The 20,626-nt window shown below is 35.4% G+C and overlaps 1 protein-coding gene across 1 annotated transcript in view; it reads left to right on the top strand.

Annotated features, from left to right (window-relative positions):
* The first annotated feature begins 1,017 nt into the window (after positions 1-1,017).
* Positions 1,018-20,626, top strand: part of LOC117982320 (protein FAM107B) — a 48,778-nt gene continuing 29,169 nt past the window's right edge. The window contains exon 1 of the mRNA XM_034968676.2: positions 1,018-1,124. Coding sequence (XP_034824567.1) covers positions 1,058-1,124 — 67 coding nt within the window. The 5' untranslated portion in view covers positions 1,018-1,057. The remainder of the gene's footprint in view (positions 1,125-20,626) is intronic.

The raw sequence follows: 20,626 nt of genomic DNA, 5'->3' as shown, positions 1-20,626 counted from the left end.
ATCATAACAACATGATGCAGATCATGTGTCATAAATCCTGTGTAAACACTGTATTGTATTGTAACCACAAGAAACTAATTTAGATAACAAATGTATGAATCAATTCAATTCCTTCGAGTTATTTCAATTTGTTTCCACTTGTAGGTAGTTTGCAGAATAGGATTGGAATCAACCAGTTTTGCTTTCCATTCAACATCAAATACTTGTATTATTTGATACTAGCTGATGCCCGCGATTTCGTACGCGTGGATTTAAAAAATCCCATGGAAACTCTTTGATTTTCCGGGATAAAAAGTAGCCTATGTCACTCTCCAGGTCTTCAACTATATCCATGCAAAAAATCAGGTCGATCCGTTGTTGCTCCGTTGCGGCGTGACTGAAGGACATCAATAAACCAATTAACCAACAAACAAACATACCTACCTATTTTCGCATTTATAATATGGGTAGTGATATCTATGAGGTAATTATATTTTATTCACATGATAACGACAAGTTACTCAACAACACATGGCCTAAGAGCCAGCGCGTGTTAGACCTTCCCTATTTTATAAAAGCTAAAAGTTTATCTGCGTATTGTCCCTAACACTGGTAGGAACGTTTGTTTAGATAATGGTGGCTTTGGGAGATAACAGGTAATAAAGGTGTAAAAAAATCTTACGTCAAAGTATCTTACGTCATAAGTACCTACCTTACTAAAACTTAAAACCATTAATGGATGATAATAGGAGCACTATAATGAAGGTGAGGAGGTTGGAAGTAAGGTACTTAAGTCCTAGTTGGTACCAAGTACCAACCCACATAAATTGTCAATACTGGTCGTGATTGTAATTCGAGCCTAAACTACTTTAAAGGTCGAGTGGGATTAAGCTTGTGCCTGCTCATAATCCGAGAAATATTATAAGCCGGTTAAGGCATTTCTGGCCCATATCTGCGGTTCAGTTTACCTGCGCAGTAGAACAGGTAATCCTGTTAGGTGGCCGGTGGCCGTGACACGTTGCCCGGCTTCTGCCCGAGCCATTCATTCAGTTTAGTTCGGCGCGCATCCGTACTCGCGATGTGCGACGCGAGAACTCGTAAACCAGCACCTGCCATACGAGAGAAGCTCGCCATCTATGAAAACGGTACAGCTGCCAAACAAAACAAATATCTACAACCATATTAGCTTATCTACTTATCATCTGTCGACGCGCTGCTCCTGTGTTTGGTCACGCTTCGTTTTACGATCGAAAGTGTCCAAGCATTTATAAAAAAACCGGTCAAGTGCGAGTCAGACTCGCACACGAAGGGTTCCGTACCATCGTACAAGGTATACCGTATACCTAACACTTTTATCACAATATATGTATAATAGTACCACTTTTATATAGAACACTGCAAGTTAATGACGGACTGCTCCACCTATATTATGTGATTTAGTAAATTAAATTAAATTATTTTTTTGAACATATATTTTTTGTGATAATATCTAATTACAAATTCACGGTTTTTGGATGTTTTCTGCCAAATTTCATGATTCTAGGTCAACGGGAAGTAGGTTTTCTTGACAGACAGACGGACAACAAAGTGATCCTACAAGGGTTCCTTTTTTCCTTTTGAGGTACGGAACCCTAATTATGGTGCGGTGCGGCTATTCATTTGAATATGCGTTTGCGTTTCACTGTGGCTAGTTGTCATTTGGTACACGTGCTGTAACTAGTAGAACAAAGGTGCTTTCACGCCTTCTGGGTTTGCGACACTTGCGACATTGGATCGTTTTGACATACTGCACCGAGTAACGCCTCATATTCTTTGTAACATCCATCCTTACAAAAAACCAACGTTCACTTTCATTGTTTTGCAATTACTCTTATGAGACCAGGTTTAATAGCATATTTTATTACCTGCATTTTATGTAATCTGCACTTACTTAAGTAACTTGTAATATTTTTAAGGAATTTATACATATCTTCAACTTCAAATGTTACGATTTCTTCCTTTGAAAACTTTTTTGAAATAAATTCATTTGACTGAAACCTATACCCCCATGGGCCATGACTATAGTAGGTATACCACTCCTAATAACTTTCTATTACCTATGTTACCTACTTTCCTAGCTATTGCAACAATGAAATTGATCAGAAAAAATATCTAAAATAAATTACCCAGTGTGCAAAGTCTACAAAACAAGAGCCGAGCTTTGGAATAAAATGAAATCTTATTAGAACAAATTCTCCATCTCTTCTGTTTAATATGTATGGATAACACTTCCAAGTTCTTCACACTTGGAGTCTAAACTCTTCTATTATGCAGGTGTGGTGTTGCACCGTTTGTCGGCAAGCTGCCTCATTAGCTTTGTTGTGCACAATGATGCGTTGTTCCCAAGTCACGTACGCTCAAGCGATTAGTCTCGTTTCTTCTTACCGACATACAGTGGAACACAAAATGGAATTTATTACATGGTATCATTATGATAAATAAGGCACTGTTCGTAATCTAGGTCCTGTTTATAAAGAAACATGGTTGTGGAACTGAAGGCAAATTGTATTTACTATCTTATCGAGTTCAAAGTTCAATATATACAAGTAACTAGCTTATGCTCGTTACTTGTCCGAGTGGACTACACAAATTTCAAACCCCTATTTCACCCCTTTAGGGGTTGAATTTTGAAAAATCCTTTCTTAGCGGATGCCTACGTCATAATAGCTATCTGCACGCAAAACTTCAGCCCGATCCGTCCAGTAGTTTCAGCTGTGCGTTGATAGATCAGTCAGTCAGTCAGTCAGTCAGTCACCTTTTCTTTTTATATATTTAGATATAAGATTAACATTTACCGCGGAGTACCTACTTAGTACTTATTTCATTTTAGTTAGGTAGGTAAGCTACTTAATTGAATTAGAATAGGTAGGTACAGTGGCGTGCAGGTCATAGAGGCATAAATGCACTGCTTACCCCAGTTGTAATAGCTCAATGCAAATTTTACATTATGGCCTGCCAGTAAACAGGTTCCTACCTAACTAATGCCTACCCTGGCTTCAAACCCTGTGCACGCCACTGGGTAGGTATATGGGTACCTAAAGCCTCAAACAAAATTCATGTTAAATGTATTCATCTAGGCACCTATGTAAATCGTTAGTTTACGTATCGGTCTTCACTTTTCAATTACGTACAGCGTAATAGGCCTACAGTAGGTGTAATAAAGTGACATTGTTTATTCTAAAGAGTCAATACGTTACGTACCTATTGTATGTACAACATCACCTCGATACATAACAATCACTATTTGCGCAAAATGGTGTAATATTTACGGAACTATTTAAACTGTTGTCCATATGCGCCACTACAGTTACTCTTTCGCGCACTGCATGGTGCTGCATGTCAAACACGTCAAACTTGCTGCATTAGCTATGCATCGCGTAGCGTGGTGCACTGCGTAGGCATTCGACACTGAAGGGATTGCAGGATAAGCAACGCCTTGGGTGGTTTCTTGTGACCTCTGTATCTTGATCTTTGCCACCTACTCTAGACCGCGTGGTAAAGCTGTTGTAATAAGAAATACTTATATGGTTTTAATAAGAACTACCTAACCATACCAAGGGTAGTTTCGACATCAAATTCAACATTCGACATATCCCTTCCAAGTTAACCCGCTTCCATCTTAGACTGTATCATCAGTCATCACTTACCTCACACTCAAATACCTACAACCCGAATTCCGATGAGATCGCAGTAAAACGCGAAGTTGTAATGAAAAAAAACCATCAAGTGCGAGTCAGACTTGCGCACCGAAGGTTCCGTACTACAGACTTAGTTATCTTACTATGAAAATTTAAAATACATTTTTTTGTGATTTAACCACAAATTCACGGTTTTCGGATTTTCCTATCGGCCCATGATTGTAAGTCAAAGGGAAGTACCCTATAGGTTTTCTTGACAGACACGACAGATGGACAGACGGGCAGAAAGACAGACAACGAAGTGATTCTATAGGGGTTCCTTTTTACTTTTGACGTACGGAACTCTAAAAATTGTTGTTGTTTAATATGTAACAGTAGATCTCTGGCTGTATCATGATGGATGATGGAAACCTTCATCTACGAGTGAGTAGGTAGAGACAATATACGAGATAACTTAAGAAAGTGGTGGACTTATCGTGGTTACGACACGGCTATTACGCATTTACTTGTAATTCCTTACGAGAGCGGAGCTAACCTGCTATCCGAGATAATCACGTTAGTTCAAACCTGTTGTACCTGCATAATAATATTTTATTTGTCGGTAAAATGCAACTGTCACTTTAGCCGCTGTAGATTTTGTTTATGGTCGTTATACTCTAAAGATAAACTTAATATTCTGCACAGCAAGGTTATTTGCGCATATCATTTGCGTGGAATAATAGTAATTATTTTAAATTGTACCTATTATCGTATTATTTACCTATTTTATTACTGCTGATAAGAAATTATATGCAAGGCTAAACATGTTTTTTTAAGCGTAATATTGTAAACAAAAAGAAGTCTAGAATAACCAGTTAGATAACATACATGTATCTACTATCTACCTATTTGCAGTAATTTTAACAAAGTCTTACGTTTTTGTTTTTCATCTACTTACTAATTGTCTGTCTTCCTGAAGAATGAACTTTGAATTTCGATTGTAGAGTTTCCTGGGTGTTCTTATCGTCTTCTTATCTTAGAAGCGTTTGAATAAAGTTATAGTAAAAAGGCTCGTTTGAAGTTGCTTTGATGCAAAACTCCAGAGAGCTATCAATATCTTGAGTTAAATGTGAATCTCGAGCCTTGAGTAGTCTACCCTAAACTTAAACCTTATATTTAAATTCTCACAAGAATATTAAGAAAAATACAGCAATCAGCAGCACCAGTTCACGATTGCTCTCAAGTGTACAATTTAAACAACTCGCTTACTTGATTTTGATTTGGGGTAACGAATTATTTAATCTCGGATCCCTTCAATAAAATTACGATCTCCCAACGAAATTCGTATGTAGTACAAGTTATATTATCATCAATATCCTTTCGCAGTTCGAGGAATATCACCGGAAACTGTTCTTTAGAAAAACATCTGTTGCATATTTTGGTGATTAAAAATCGCTCTAGTTTGTATTCTTTTCCTCGTAGTATTTTCTCTGACTCATGAATCATATTTTGAAACTAAGAGTGAATTGACCCTAAAATGTAGGTCTACAGATTTCGGTACATAGCATAATAAAACTGCCAACGCGCTGCAACAGATTTCGTGATATGAAACAGAATTTTCCCCACCCAATGTTACAAATTCACATCATAGTATTACTTACTATGCGGTAGTGAACTAAAATACATAATATGTGGTTAATGTTGAAAGCGAAAGTGCAATCGCGACCAAAGCCGCAACTTATACTTGTACCATGTTTTGGTCAGCTTGATCAATACTAGTTTTTTAATTCCTGACACGTCTTAGTACTGGACACAGCATACCTACTCCAGGAAGTGACAGTAAGCAAAGCTATGCTTGTAAAACGAAGAAAATTCAAATGTACTAATGTTGCACTGACGCGGACGGATACAAATATAACTGTTCAGTTTTTTTTAAATAAAGTGACCCTATCCCTTCCGATGAATTTTTTTCTTGACACACGTTCTACCTCAGGTTACCCTAGGCCTAAGGAACCATAATGGCCAAGTGGCATCCCATCTCAGTAATGGATAATGGCGCTGAAATAAATTGTATAACAGTAATAATATCATATCGGCTTAGGTTAGATAATTCGACTACAAATTCCAATAAAATTCCAGCTTACAATAGTATCAAATGACCCCTGTTTACAGCTGAGTTCATATCCAGGTTAAAGCTAGATTACGATAACCGAAAGATAACGGTTGATCCCTTAATTAAAATTGTTTCGATAAGGTTTGTTTACCTGAATTCTATAGACAACAATAACAAATATAGACAACAACAAATAATTAATTTCATTAACAGCAAATGTGAATAAAACTTCTCTAATAAATATTTTTCTCTGCCGTGCTAAAGCTTCATCTAGGACGCTTATGAGTACCAGGGAGATGCCTGATTCATTTTAAAACCCACTTTTATGTGTGCAATTTTTCACGTGGACGGATGTAGGTATTATGTAAAGTGTCTTTTCACGAGGATCACTTTAAACTAGAGGGTTCCGCTACAGCAAAGTCCTTAAGCACGGATTTTTGGCAGCTGACGTCACTCGAGATGATTAATTTCTAGTGTTACATCCTCGAATGGAACCGTGAAATCTTTAATAACCACCCGACGAGATTTTTAAATAGCAACATTTCTAATTTTCTATTGACTTTAGAAACAACTTTCAATAGTAATTATAAGAATTTAAGTACTCTACTGGTTTTATAAGTATATTTTCATACTAGCTGATGCTCGTGACTTCGTTCGCATGGATTTAAGGTTTAAAGAACTCGGGGTAACTCTTTATTTTGCGGAATTAAAAGTAGCCTATGTCACTCCAATTCTTCAACTACATTAAAAAATCACGTCGATCCGTTGCTTCGTTGTTGTGTGATTGAAGAACAAACCAACTAACCAATAAACAAACAAACTTTCGCATTAATAATTTAAGCAGTGTTTTTTGATAAGATTATTCGGCATTTCTTTTGTTTCTGAATTTCGCATATATTTATGTTCCTATTGGGCGGGCGGCATGTAGGGCGAGAAGTGAAAAGCTCCGTCCGTCTGCCTCACGGGGTCAACGGCCTCCCAGCCCTGCCCGTGAACGTGGTAAGGGATGCACCCAGCTGTTATCGATACTGTTTGCAAAATATAGGGTAAAACGCGTAATTCGTTCAATTCCAATAATTGACACAGGATACCTATATGATTATTATTAATTAGGTACCTAACACTGAATTATAATCCGATTGATTTTAAGAAAACTTTTTAATATTTCAAAGGATTATTTTAAAATTGAAATAATCTCGATCTTTTATTTTTAGGGTTCCGTAACTCAAAAGGAAAAATTTAACCCTCACTTTGTTGTCTGTCTGTCCGTCTGTCTGTCGTGTCTGTCAAGAAAACCTATAGGGTAGTATCCCGTTGGCCTAGAATCATGAAATTTGGCAGGTAGATAGGTCTTATAGTACAAGTAAAGGAAAAAATCTAAAAACTGTGATTAGTTAGTGAGGAGATTAATTTGTGGTTTCATCACATTAAAAAAATTTAAATGTGTTGTGTTTATTATATAAATTTTCAATTTTCATAGTTGTTTCTACGTTCAATTGTAATTTTTAATAAAAAATTTGAATAAAAGCTTAAATAAATACTAAACCCACCAAAATTTTCAAAGTAAAATAACTGTACCAAGTGGGATATCATATGAAAGGGCTTTACCTGTTCATTCTAAAACATAACATAATAGTTTTTGATTTATCATGCAAAATATCGAAAAAAATATCTGAGTACGGAACCCTCGGTGCGCGAATCTGACTCGCACTTGGCCGGTTTTTTTTATGTAGTGAGTGAGTGTACCTATGTGAAATATTTTTATGCTTTTAAATTAAATTTTTCATTTTAAGAAAAAAAAAAGAATCGAAAAGTAGAAACAAAAAACATGTCGTGCAAAACAGAACTAAGCTACGGGGTAAACTTTCTGTAGTTATTATTATGAATTCACTTGTATAATGCAAGTTCTTAGATTTGCCTTCGTAATTAAAACAGGTCTAGCATATTCATTCCATTCCTTTTCTTTCGTTTCTCCCCTCACTTTCAACTATTACGGGAAAACTGATTTAATTTACGGCACAAGTACAGGAGTCACAGTTCTACCTTCTAAAATGTTCCTGTTGAGAATTCACTAGACTGTTTACACCTATATATAGTGATAATAAAAAATATCTGAATTTTTATTTTACTTTCTTTATATGGTATCTGGTATAATTTGTTTTAGGTATGTCTGATTGCATAACTGCCTACCTATAAATAAATGGAGTAAAAACTATTCTAGGATTTCGTACCTCAAAAGGAACAAGGAAACCTTAGGCCTTATAGGATCACTTCGTTGTTTGTCTGTCTGTCTGTCTGTCAAGAAACCTATTGGGCACCTACTTCCCGTTGACCTAGAATCATGAAATTTGCCAGATAGGTCTTATAGCACACGTAAGGGGAAAATTCCGAAAACCGTGAATTTGTGGTTACATCACAAAAAAAAATCAATTTTCAAAGTAAGATAACTAAGTAAATCAAGTAGGGTATCATATAATATGAAAGGGCTTTGCTTATTCATTCTAAAACAGATTTTTATTTATTTTTATGCATATTAGTTTTTGTGGGTTTTTATTTATCGTGCAAAATTTATCTTAGAAGTTTACCAATCAAAAAATCAGAAAAAGTTATGGTCAATAGAAGTTTAAATGTATATTTTACAGAAAAAATAAAACCAATGCTCTATCATAGTTTTTTTGATATTAACAAAAAACCTCTACAAAAAAAGTTCTAGAAACTGATTCTTACCGTTTTATTTCTTCTGTAGTACGGAATCTTCGATGCGCGAGTCCGACTCGCACTTGGCCAGTTTTTTACACGGATTCTTCTTAGCGTGTGTCAACGAATGTTTATGATTGCGGCAACCTCAGCCTTGGACCCTGCAGCTTTTAATTGACTACCGGAGCAGATTTCTTTGGTCAGGATTTTCTTCAGCGTTCCATACCCAAAATTTACCATTAGAAGGTATGTACTTATAGCCACGAAATAGAGTATAATATGCTCAGCAAAGTAAACCCATACATATTACTTGTACTGTACTTAGTTAATACCAAATTCAGAAGTGGTTAGGTTAGTCGTGTCTTCAAGGCAGTTAAGGTGTCTTCAAGTATCACGTTGTAAGAAAAATATTATTCACTGGTTGGTTTGCAGCATGACATGATCTATTGCGACTAAACATAATCGTAGGCACGTCATACCTATTATGTTACAAATATTATCTATCCAAATTAAAAAAATAACGCTATCAGAGAAAGTAATTAACACAAAGTAGATACCTACCTATCAAACGCTATATTATACAATATAGATTAATAATTAAGGTCTAAATTTCTTCAAAATCGGTAAAACGGATGGCGATTGGGTGTACAACTGAAAAAGATAGACAAACACACTTTCGCATTTATATTATTAGTATGGATGGTATTACGAGTAGGTACAACATACAAGCGTTGTATCCAACTTGTATTTACAGGTGACTTAAAAACGATTGCAAATTATGCGGCTTCAAGCGTTCGCTTGCTGCACCCATCAAGTGTTCATAAATATGCATTTGGGTTACGGGAAGGATTGCTGCTATGACGCGCTATTTGGTTGTATTCCTCGCTGCCAATTTAAAACTTCTACTATTTTACTGTATATGCTTTTTTGCATGTACTTTGTATGTTATAGCACGTAAAGTTTGTATTCACGTTAGCTCTGATATTTTAGCGGTAAGTATTTATCTGTGCCATAGTCTACACTCAACAGATAGTCCGCTACCTTTTATGTCCGCAAAGATTTACAACATCTTTATATTGAAATAGCTGCTGGCGACTTCGTCCGCGTGGACTACATAGATTTTTATCTCTATGTAACCTTAGGGAGTGAATTTTCAAAAATACCTTCTTACGTGATGATCCGTCCAGCTTCAGCAATCAGCCCAATAGTTTCAGCTGTGCGTTGATAGATCAGTCAGGCACCTTTTTCTTTCATATATAATAACTAGCGGATGCCTGCGACTTCATACGCGTGGATTTAGGGAAATCCCGTGGGAACTCATCAATTTTCCGGGATGAAAAGTATAGCCTATGTATGTACCCGGGATATAAGCTAACTCTGTACCAAATTTCATCACAATCAGTTGCACGGTTGGGCCGTAAAAAGCTAGCAGACAGACAGACACACTTTCGCATTTATAATAGATTTTCGCATTTATGGAGGATTTAGAAAACTCAACTAAATTCCTAAATAACCTATTTTAATTTTTAAAATATAATTCGTGACATAATATTGTCTAATGTACCTAGCCTCTTTAGTAGGTAGCTGTAACTATTATCTATCTTCAACTAAGGCCTATATATTAATGGAACAACGGCAATGCTGCCAGGCAGCTCAATGAATAGAATATGTTCCATTACGTGACACGCTGTTTACAAATACAGGCGGCATCGGCATATTGAATCGTATGGCCTCCCTTTGTGATGATGATTTATTGGCGAGCCTTTTCAGAAGCTTGTGTTCATATGTCACGACTCAGCTTTGTACTGAGATTTCAAAGACGCAGTGCAGTGGTAACCGCACGGTAGCCGTCAAAATTCTACCTACCTATACTTATATCTAGTTCATGAATTATAGGTCTTTTGAATGACCACAAAATATGAGTACCTAGTTACCGCAGTGGTTACCTAGTATCATAACTCTATGGCTTACCGCATCTTTGAAATCGTTTGTATTTGCGGGTCCCATATGTAACTCCTGAGACCTGTCGCCATTTTATCCATCCCGCATTCATTCTATTGTTCACGTCTCTGTCAATATTACCGTAATTTTGGAAGAGCGAATCGAGGTACCAGAAATTGGAGCGAACAGCTACCTGTTATGCCATCTATAGCAATTTCAGAGAAACTGGAGGGACCACCGAAGTTACAGAACAGATGTTCTGTCTTAGTTCGGCTGATCCTTAGGCCAACAATCTCCAATTTTTCTTGCCAGCTACACAGTCAGCTCTGGACCTCGGACGCATCTTCTCCGACAAGCACAATGTCATTGGCAAACAGCATGCATCAGGGTGCTTGCTCCTGTATGTTTGACGTCAGAGCATGAAGCATCCATTACCAAGATAAACAAATAAAGACTTACCTAAAGCCGATCCCTGATGCAAGCCTATTTCCACATTGAACCCGTCCGTAACTCCAGCTGTTCGTAACTCCATTTATGTGATAGATACTCACAGAGAATTGAGTCTGTGTAGATACTACAAACGAAAATATAAACAAAATGTAATGTTAAATCTTCTAGAAAATGTGATGTGGATGACATAATAGTGTAACATAAGCAAAATCTGTGTAAAATCGTTTAACGAGGTGGCTTCTTCCACGTGGCACGTGGTTTTATCTAATCCGCTTAGCTTCATGTATCTATCTCTCGTTATGTACTTGTATTGTAAGTATGTTATTTACCTACTATCGGAAAAGGGTACTTCTAGAAACGTCGAAGTCGAAATATTAGATTGTTATAGATGGATAGATACTTAGGTATAATGTATAAGTATTGTAAGTAATTATCTTTGGCTTTGGAATACTGTTCCAAGATCAGAGTTTTCCACCAATAGGCTACTTGACTCATATCTAATTTCGTCCAATAAATGATTATTTATTATAGTATTTTGCTTAAGACAACGAAATATATCAATAACAATTATTAAAAACGCAGGATGGATATATAAATCCAATTTAAAAAAATACAATTTTTATTTTTATTTGAAACGCAGAAAACGCGAAAACGTCACATCATGGCTACCAGCCATGATGTGACGTCATTAAATATGTAAACAAAGAAATGTCATCCCTATGTCACGCGGGGACTAACGTAGTTACCATATATATAAAATTTAGAGTCCTGACTAACTTATATATCAACGCACAGCCTAAACATCTAAACAGCTGGTCCTAGATACATGAAATTTGGTGGGTGTGTTCTTTGTAGGTAAAGAGAAGGTATCCACTAGGAAAGGATTTTTTGAAATTCCACCCCTGAGTGGGTTAAATGGAGGTTTGAAATTTATGAAGTCCACGCGGGCGAAGTCACGAGCATAAGCTAGTTTTTATATATTTCTAAAAACTCATAGGAAACGTAAAAAAATATCGTTTTCTCTTTATAAATTGAATAAGTTATTAAGTAAGACTTACAACAAAATGATCTTTGCAAAAATAAATTTGGGTTGAAGTCGTTAGTCATATAGGATCCCTTTAAGCAAGTCTTTGCGTGTTACGTATATTTATTTCACTGGGCACTCTAATTCACAACTTTCCTGTGGTCTTTATCGATGCGTTTTTTACATTCTTGGATGATACAATAACGATAATTACTATATTTTTCATGTAAACTAGTATAGAAGTCATGTTTATTAAACTTTGGGAGGTTATGCTGTTGTTTACAAATGCATGACGTCAGAGCACAGATAATCTATCGGCCAAACATGGCCGACAGTGTTTTTACCTGTCTAAGAAAAAAATATTTTTAAATTAAAGTTTTACGGTTTTTAGGGCGCAAAAAAATATAGTGTTAATTTTTTTGATATAATAGGACAAATATTAACCATTTAAGACCAACTTAAAAAAAGTGTCAAGTAGCCTATTATAATCCGGGTAGGTATCTTTAAAACAAGAACGAATAGGTACCTATCTTTTAGGCAAACGCGTCCCATGTTAATCCAAATTATCAGGTGATCGTGGTCAAGCATGTGCCTAGTTCATGTTCTAGTTAATAAAAAACCAGCCAAGTGCGAGTCAGACTCGCGCACCGTGGGTTCCGTACAAAATCAAAATGTACAAAATCAAATAAATAATTCAGATGAAATAGGCAGTTTGACCAATACTTAAAAAATCCTTGTCACCTAGATTTGGTTGACACACAGTAATTTGAATCACAAACGGTTTTGTACAAATTGTAGCACAAAGTAGCCGTCGATCTAATCGAGACAGTCCCCTAAATAGTTTCACCCTTTTCTGTTTACACCCTACTTGTTTTTCCACCGGACCATTATCATCAGTAGTGACACCCTAAGGAAAATTATGTATGCAAACTATAACCACCCTTTTGAATTCAAAATTAGTAACACACATATCGATTGAACATTAAAAATAAACAGTAGCAAGATATGGTTAGCAATAGTAAAATTACTTCTACTTAATCCATTAAAATTGATGCAGAAATCACAGTATATTCTACAACTATTAATTATACCACAGAATACTAACTATATTGCTATACTGTGGTTTTAAAACCTACGGTCTGGTCAGTGGTCACTGATAACCTGGGTATTTAACACTTAGAAAAAGCACCTATGTGTATTTTTATATGTAAGCATTGGCAGCATCATAATATTATGTATAAAGGATTATTGATAGCGACCGAAACAATTATAATTTGGATAATGGTTTATTTTGAGCTTTAAAAAGAAATCCTTTAGATTTGACTAAAACTGATTGCACATAACTGAAAATTCACCAAAGAAATGCGACATTCATTTCATTCACCACACATTTTCACTGAAAATATCAGTGCGCGTATCAGCGCGTAAGTTTTATTAGTGTACCTACCAGCTATGTATATTGTATTAGATATCTTTCCTCGAGCAACTGTTTATGCATCACATTTTCCTCCAAAGGAAAGATTAACTTATGACTTGTAAATAAACTTAAATTATAGAGTAACCTAAAAACTTATGAGTACCTACCAATTAAAACAATAGAGTTCTATTAGTTTTATTGGTTTCATTAAGCGTCGTATGCGTGTGGTAACGTCTCGAGGACTGATTATTATTTGACCTCTAGAGGACCACGGGAAAATAGGGTATGAAAGGCGTGACAACGTGACTGTCATCAAGTTAAATGAGCTTATGTGCGCCCGCATCAGGAAGTGGCTTATTGATTGAATGACATGCCATCTGAGGGGATTTTAACCGTGATTGCCTTACGTCATCACCTGCTTTGTAGTTTATTTCTTTGTCTGAATAAAATTTTAGTATATCTCCAATATTACGAACAGTTACGTGATACGTCAGGTACATCATATGGCTTTTTGGGGGCATTTGTTATTGAACACTCGTATGTGTTTCAATACAGGTAAAGTCTAATTTAGCTACATATAGGGATTTTCACTTTAAACGTATAGTGTTGAACAATCTTCTTAAGTGCTACTTTGAAATGCTCCCCATATCTTAAAAATTTATTACCTGTTAACTCACGACTGTACTGCCGCGCATGTCTTTTGAAACGTTCCTCAAAACCATAACGTTTCTTGACGATGCATTCCTGTAAGCAGGATTCGTCTGAAATAAGAATATACATATTGCCGTTGCTTTTGTTCATTTAAGTAAGTTTATTATCCAAGCACGTCTAATAGATGCACGACTTTGGATAAATAGGTACCTATTACTAAAGTGTCACATTTGAAAGTGTTCCTTCATCTGCTCGGCAATCTTAATTATTATTAGGTTATAATATATTGAGAAAAAAGACAACAGCAACAGCTGATGTTCTATTGTTTTCAACCACAATTACAAGTAGGTATTAAGCTATAAATTATTGAGTTTAATTTATAAAACTACACAAGAAGCAGTAGGTACAACCTGTGTATAAATGGATGTGTTATAGTAACACAGCCTGTTTCGTAATGATTGCTTTGCCGAAACTGTAAACGTGATATAGGAATTCCCATTAAAGTGATGCAATACGAAATGTAGAGCGATTGAAGTTTAAAAGAAGGTTGGCCCACTTCGGCTTTGTTCCAGTTCTCATGATTTTTTTCCTGCTCTTGCATGCATCGCCTTGTTATAGTAACAGCCATATCGGTATCAGAGGTAATAAAAACAACAACCGATTAAAAGGACAAATAGTAAATAGGTAATTGAAATAGCTTCCGAAATCAATCTATCTGTAATCTAGTCAACGGTAGGTAATCTATCGTGAAAGCAACTTTGTTATTTGTCGAAAATTGTATGGTATTTTTTGACAAGTTCGTTGCTAACTTAAACCTTAATCTAAAATTTCTAAGTAGGTATCTTATCGACAGATTACAGATAGACTGATTAATTATTAATTTTAAGTCAGTTTAATATTAATGTGGGTAGTGATTACCTACTGTACAAACACAAAAAATATATTTGTTCAGGATAAGATATACGAAATATTTTATCTGTTTACAGGGTTTTGTTTTATTCTTGTTAATCAACATGGCAATAATTTTATAACTTTTTTATCTGTCGATGTAAATATACGCGCATCTACGCATTACATACATATTTTACTCAGAAACAATGTTTATCTTAACCCCGGACAATATATATAGGTAACAAGACAAGATAAGCAATAATCTTAAGTAGATACTTGGAGGATTGCAAAATTTGGTATAGGTAGGTACCTACCTAATCAGTGATTTACGAACTATTTCAAAATAATATCGTTCGGATAATCTGAAATACTTGGTAAGTACCCACCTACCTGTGTAGGTATGTGTATAATTCAGTCATTCACTAATTACATAATCGTCAAATTAATAAAATCTAATGGGTATATAAATTAACCGTCTTACCGCGAAAAATAAAACAAGTTTAAAATGACTGACGTATGAAATAACTAAAATATAGAGGTTTGATAGTTTTGGTGTGGAAACTGGAGATCTGTCGGTCTTAAACGCTTAACACGCGCTAAACGCTTAAGTTTTTGTGGTAAGGCTTGATTAAGTAATTAATAATCATGTTTCTTGTATCACTCATCTTTATAAATACCATTGTATAATAATAATACATAACGTAATTACATAAAAGTAAAAGAGCTCATGGATATCAGTACGACAGTCAATTTATTAGCAAACTAGCAAATGTACTTACCAACTCGTAACCTAACAACATTAATTCTCTTCAGTTAGGGAGCGCTTCGTTGATGATGGCTCTTTCAATTAATCAACCCAAGTACTTATATTATATGAAAGATCAAACGAGCACATTATTTACATATTTATATTCCATTAGAGATGCTCTTGTCGTCGATTACATTAGCTTTTTCAAAAGAAAGTAAATAGTGAAATGGATGTAATAATATATAAGCTGAACACATTAAAACTTTTTATTAGCTGATCACAGTTATTTTTCTTAGTCCGTAATGCGGTTAAGGGATCTGTCGTCTTCTGACAGTTTTTATTGATAAAATATTTATTAAGGTTACCATGAGTTTGCACTAGCGAAACATTTACATAATAAAAATTTGTTTTCTGTTAAAGTTGAATTGCGTTTGTATTGTCGTATTATTTGTTGAAGAGGGACTTGTTTTACATTTCAATTAAATTTTGAATTGTCAGAAAATTTACCCGATTTTCTGAAGTGCGTACGGAAATTCAAACAAACAAGTTATGAGATTCGGCACATACGACGACATGTCAAACATTCACAATAATATTGTTTAATCTTTTTGGTGCAAGGTCAGGGTAACGTAATGTACCTACCTGTACCAAGCGCGAAGAACTATAGTTTCTAGTCCACGTCACATCACTAATTTTAATGACAAAAAGAATCAAAATTGAAGGGGTGACTCGCTCTTTATCTCATTTGGTCAGTACGATATGCAAATAATCCCTTTTATGTCCACGTCCATCTAGCGGTTCTAGCATAATCCCCTATTCAGCTAAAACTGATAGGGGACATACGAATCTTTTATCAAGCTCTCATTTGTTTGGAGTATTTTTTGTTGGAAGCATTACAGTTTAGATGTTACTTTGATATTTAATTTAAATCTAAAGAAGAGAAATAATATAGAGAATAAATTCATCACAACACAAAAATATCGATAACCTAAACGTTAATTAATTATGCAAATCTCAGTGTTCGTCAAGCATGTCAGTCATTTAGTTTTTTAGGGTTCCGTACCTCAAAAGAAAAAAAGGAAACCTTATAGGATCACATTAATTGTACCTACCTATTTATATTCGGGTGAAAGACTGGCTTCCCATAGCACAGGGAATCCTAGTTTTGGGGCCAGGAACTTTGCATTGCTACTACCAGGGTTATGTACTTATATATACCTTGTAAATTTTTATCAAATAAAGATTATATTATTATTATTATTATTATCACTTTTTTACCTGTCTGTATGTACGTCTGTCCGTCGTGACGGTCAAGAAAACCTATAGGGTACTTCCCGTTAACCTAGAATCATGAAATTTAATAGGTAGGTGTCTTCTAGCACAAGTAAAGCAATAAACCCGAAAACCGTTAATTTGTGATTACATCACGAAAAAATAACCGGCCAAGTGCGAGTCACACTTGCGCACTGAGGGTTCCGTTCTACAATCATATTTTATCGACATTTTGTCTGATAAATCAAAAACTATTATGCCTAAAAATAAATAAAAATCCGTTTTAGAATGTACAAGTAAAGCCCTTTCTTTCATAAATTTCATAATTCTTTAATAAATATCAAGTCAGAACGATATGCAAATCTTCAAGCATATCAGTAGTTTTTTAATCTTAGCTTTACATTTTAATGATTTTAGTGACCTACTGCTTTACATACCTAATGTAAACAAAACAAAATAGTGACTTTTTTAATAATTGTCTTGATTTTTTTGTTATTTGTATTCATAAAACTTAAACCAAACAATGACATAATCGTCCATACAAGCTATATTTATCCATGTAAACCGTTGTAAACGCAATCTATGTGAAGCAGTAGTGCGTTAATAGAAAACTGAATACCTAGGTAAAATTTTTGATACGTTGTATTATACTTGAAAGGAGGGAAAAATGGAAAGAAATTCAAAGCATTTCATCTGGCGGAGAGCGGTCTGCGGTACAATAGCTTTCCTTCTTTTTCTTATTCATAATTGTAATTTCCATTTTAACGTACTATTTCTCAGCACTAATTTGGATTTCGAACGTCTCCTTAAGAGTTGCGAGGGTATGGGGTCCATAATAAATAAATAAATAATGAGACAGGTAGGTATATTGTCTAACGGCTGAAATTAATAATCAAATTATCTGTAATCCGTCGATAAGTTAATAGCAACGACGTACCATGCAATAAATGACAAAGTATCTTATCGACAGACTATGGATTGATTGACTATTAATTACGACCATTTCACCTCAAAAAATAGTAAGTCTAGTTTTCACCGTAGACTGCAGCATTAGCAGATTTGCGGTAGTTTTGCTCACAGATGGTGATGAGACCGTAAAAATAAATTATCTCTGATCGTAGTCAAGCGCAAAACCTATCAACGATAAAAATGTATATTATGATATTATGGAAGCATAATGTAAACAAGGCGCCGTTAACAAGATTGACGGTGTGGCCTTTAGACATGTTGTGACGTCAATTGTTCCAGCAAATGAGCGCTGAAATGACCTTGCTGAAGCAATACGTTAGGGCTCTAAAAATAGTCATAGGTCAGGGGTCAGCCGGCTGCGGCTTGCGATCCATTATTTAAATGAAAACTGAGATGGCATCAAAAAGCTAAGCTACGCTGGTGACGTATTGCGGCTTATTCAACAAAGCGATCTACAAAGATCTTTGTTAGATTCGCGCTTGATAATGACTAGCTTGGAAGATGTACTACACCAATTTTATTATTATTGTTACATACTGCTTTGTATCAAGACTTCTAAAGGCATCATGTAGGTAGGTACATTGCTTAGCAATTGCCAATTTACTTTTGAAGTTATTTAGGCGCGTTGGGCGATTTTGGGATGAGTAAAGTTTTCAAGGTCACATCACCGATATACTTACTAATCTTAAATAGTATTCCGAGTGTCGATAGATGTAAAAAACTAAACAGCTAAAGTTAATTTTTTTAATTTAAGTAGGTGCTACGAATTGTGAAATTTTAATTTCTGATACAACAATAATTTGAAATACCAAAAATAAAACCACTGTTACTTCATAGTTTAAAATTTTCACTTCTGGCGTCAGTCCCCACTGACTGTCAATTGTTTTCAATTTCAGACACGAAGTAAAATGTCGAAATTTTAATGTGCATATCCAGTTCCAGGGCCTCCTTTATCTGTCGTCTAATATTTATCTTTTAAACATGGTATTAATTTTCTTATCATACGAAGGTATCTAAAGAAGATAAGTTATTACTGCGCAACTACTACGTCCTTAACTAAGCTTTTCTTACAATATTTGACTTCTAAAGTTTAAACTCGTACAGAGTATGTGTACAATTACTTCATCGTTTATGTATTCCTCAAGTTAAGCATACATAGTTCCGTTTATGTTGTAGGTAGAGGCTAGAGCCAATATATAGAGATAACTTGTGCGTATACGCCAATAACTATCAAGTAATTTTACCTTTAGGAAAGTAAGTGACTATATTAATGTTGACCACTTCCATCATGCTCTTCTTTAGTGTCATTGATCTATTGCAGGTTAATGGATGGATAAAGTGTTGTCACAGTTTTTCCTTTAATGAGAAGCCCAGTGGAAAATCAATCAACTGCGCATTTGCATCTCATGAATCATTTGCCAATACGATGATAAATTCCTCAATAACTACCTTGCTTGGCCCATCTCCATTAACGTTATGATACATCGAGTATCGACTGACGAGTTCAATTCAAGTAAATTTTTGTAAGTATAAGTAATATACGACCAGATAAAAATAGCTGTCTTCCGCCGCGTGTCATGATGGGTCCTACGGTTTCCGGTGATTTAGGGCAGTATTGATATATGTCCACTACTCTGACTCAAGGTAATAATAGGTTAAATTGGATTCTACATGATGCCCGCGACTTCGCGATTAAGTTTTTAAAAAATCCCGTGGAAACTCTTTGATTTTCTGCGATAAAATGTTGCCTATGTCCTTCCCCGGGATGTAAGATGGATTATAATATTAGTAGGTATAGATTAATGACTATGAGAGGAGACCCGGCTCAGTAGTGGACCGGTAGTGGGTTGATCATGATGATGATGGATTAATATTGGAGTATCACGGCATATTTAGTAATTTGTAGCCCAAACTCCATTTATACTTTACTAAAATATATTTTAGAAGGTAACGCAATCTGGCTAAGTGGCATTAGAAATGTCGATAAAGCTTTCGTGTTCGTGACAGAGCCCCACCAATAAAAAACATAAAGATATTAAACGCTAGTTTCTATACTTTCAAGGACCTTGAACGGGATTCTGTATCTAGATCTACTAGACGACCTTCGGCAGTCTGGTTCAATACGCCCTATGTTTGTATTATAGCTTTACAATGTCCTTTCAAGGGCAATCCTTATAAGTATAACGTTCCATCTTTGGGTACTTACATCTCGGTTCTATCGACTCATGTTATATACCTACCTAGTATAAAAATTAATGTTTGTGCTTTATAAAATGTTCGTTCTTTCAGTTGTTACCTATCTATGCGATCGCGCATCGTTCATCCGATTGAGTTGAAACTTGTGGTTGAAACTTTATACGGTTGTCATCGATACTTGCATGTAGGTTTCTGACATATTATGTACCTATTACCATCAGCGTACAACAGGAACGAAACGAACGGACACACAAACATTAATTTTTATAATAATATGTATTGTAGGTACTCGACAGGTTGAAATGGCAATCGGGGAGGGAAGGCCCCGCACATACGCACAGTCCCCGCGCTAATCCGGTGCGGGCGAGCGCAGGTGACGTACGGGTGTGCGGGGCCCTCCGCCTTTTACTCCGATTACTATCTCAACCTGTCGTGGGCTATAGATAATAGATATGGATGTCACATATTATCTCCTGTTATCTTTTAGATTTTATAAATCTTTTTTTATTTGAATGTTTTTGATATTTCTTGTATCTACCTACTAGTTACGTAGCTTTTCTATAGTTATTTTTCGTTCCAAGAATTTATTAGGTCCTTGTCTCTGACCTACCGATGAGACTTG

This window comes from Maniola hyperantus, chromosome 5 (assembly GCF_902806685.2).
Source record: "Maniola hyperantus chromosome 5, iAphHyp1.2, whole genome shotgun sequence".
Lineage (NCBI taxonomy): Eukaryota > Metazoa > Arthropoda > Insecta > Lepidoptera > Nymphalidae > Maniola > Maniola hyperantus.
The sequence above is the reverse complement of the archived record's forward strand: the minus strand, read 5'-3'. Positions and strand labels throughout refer to the sequence as shown.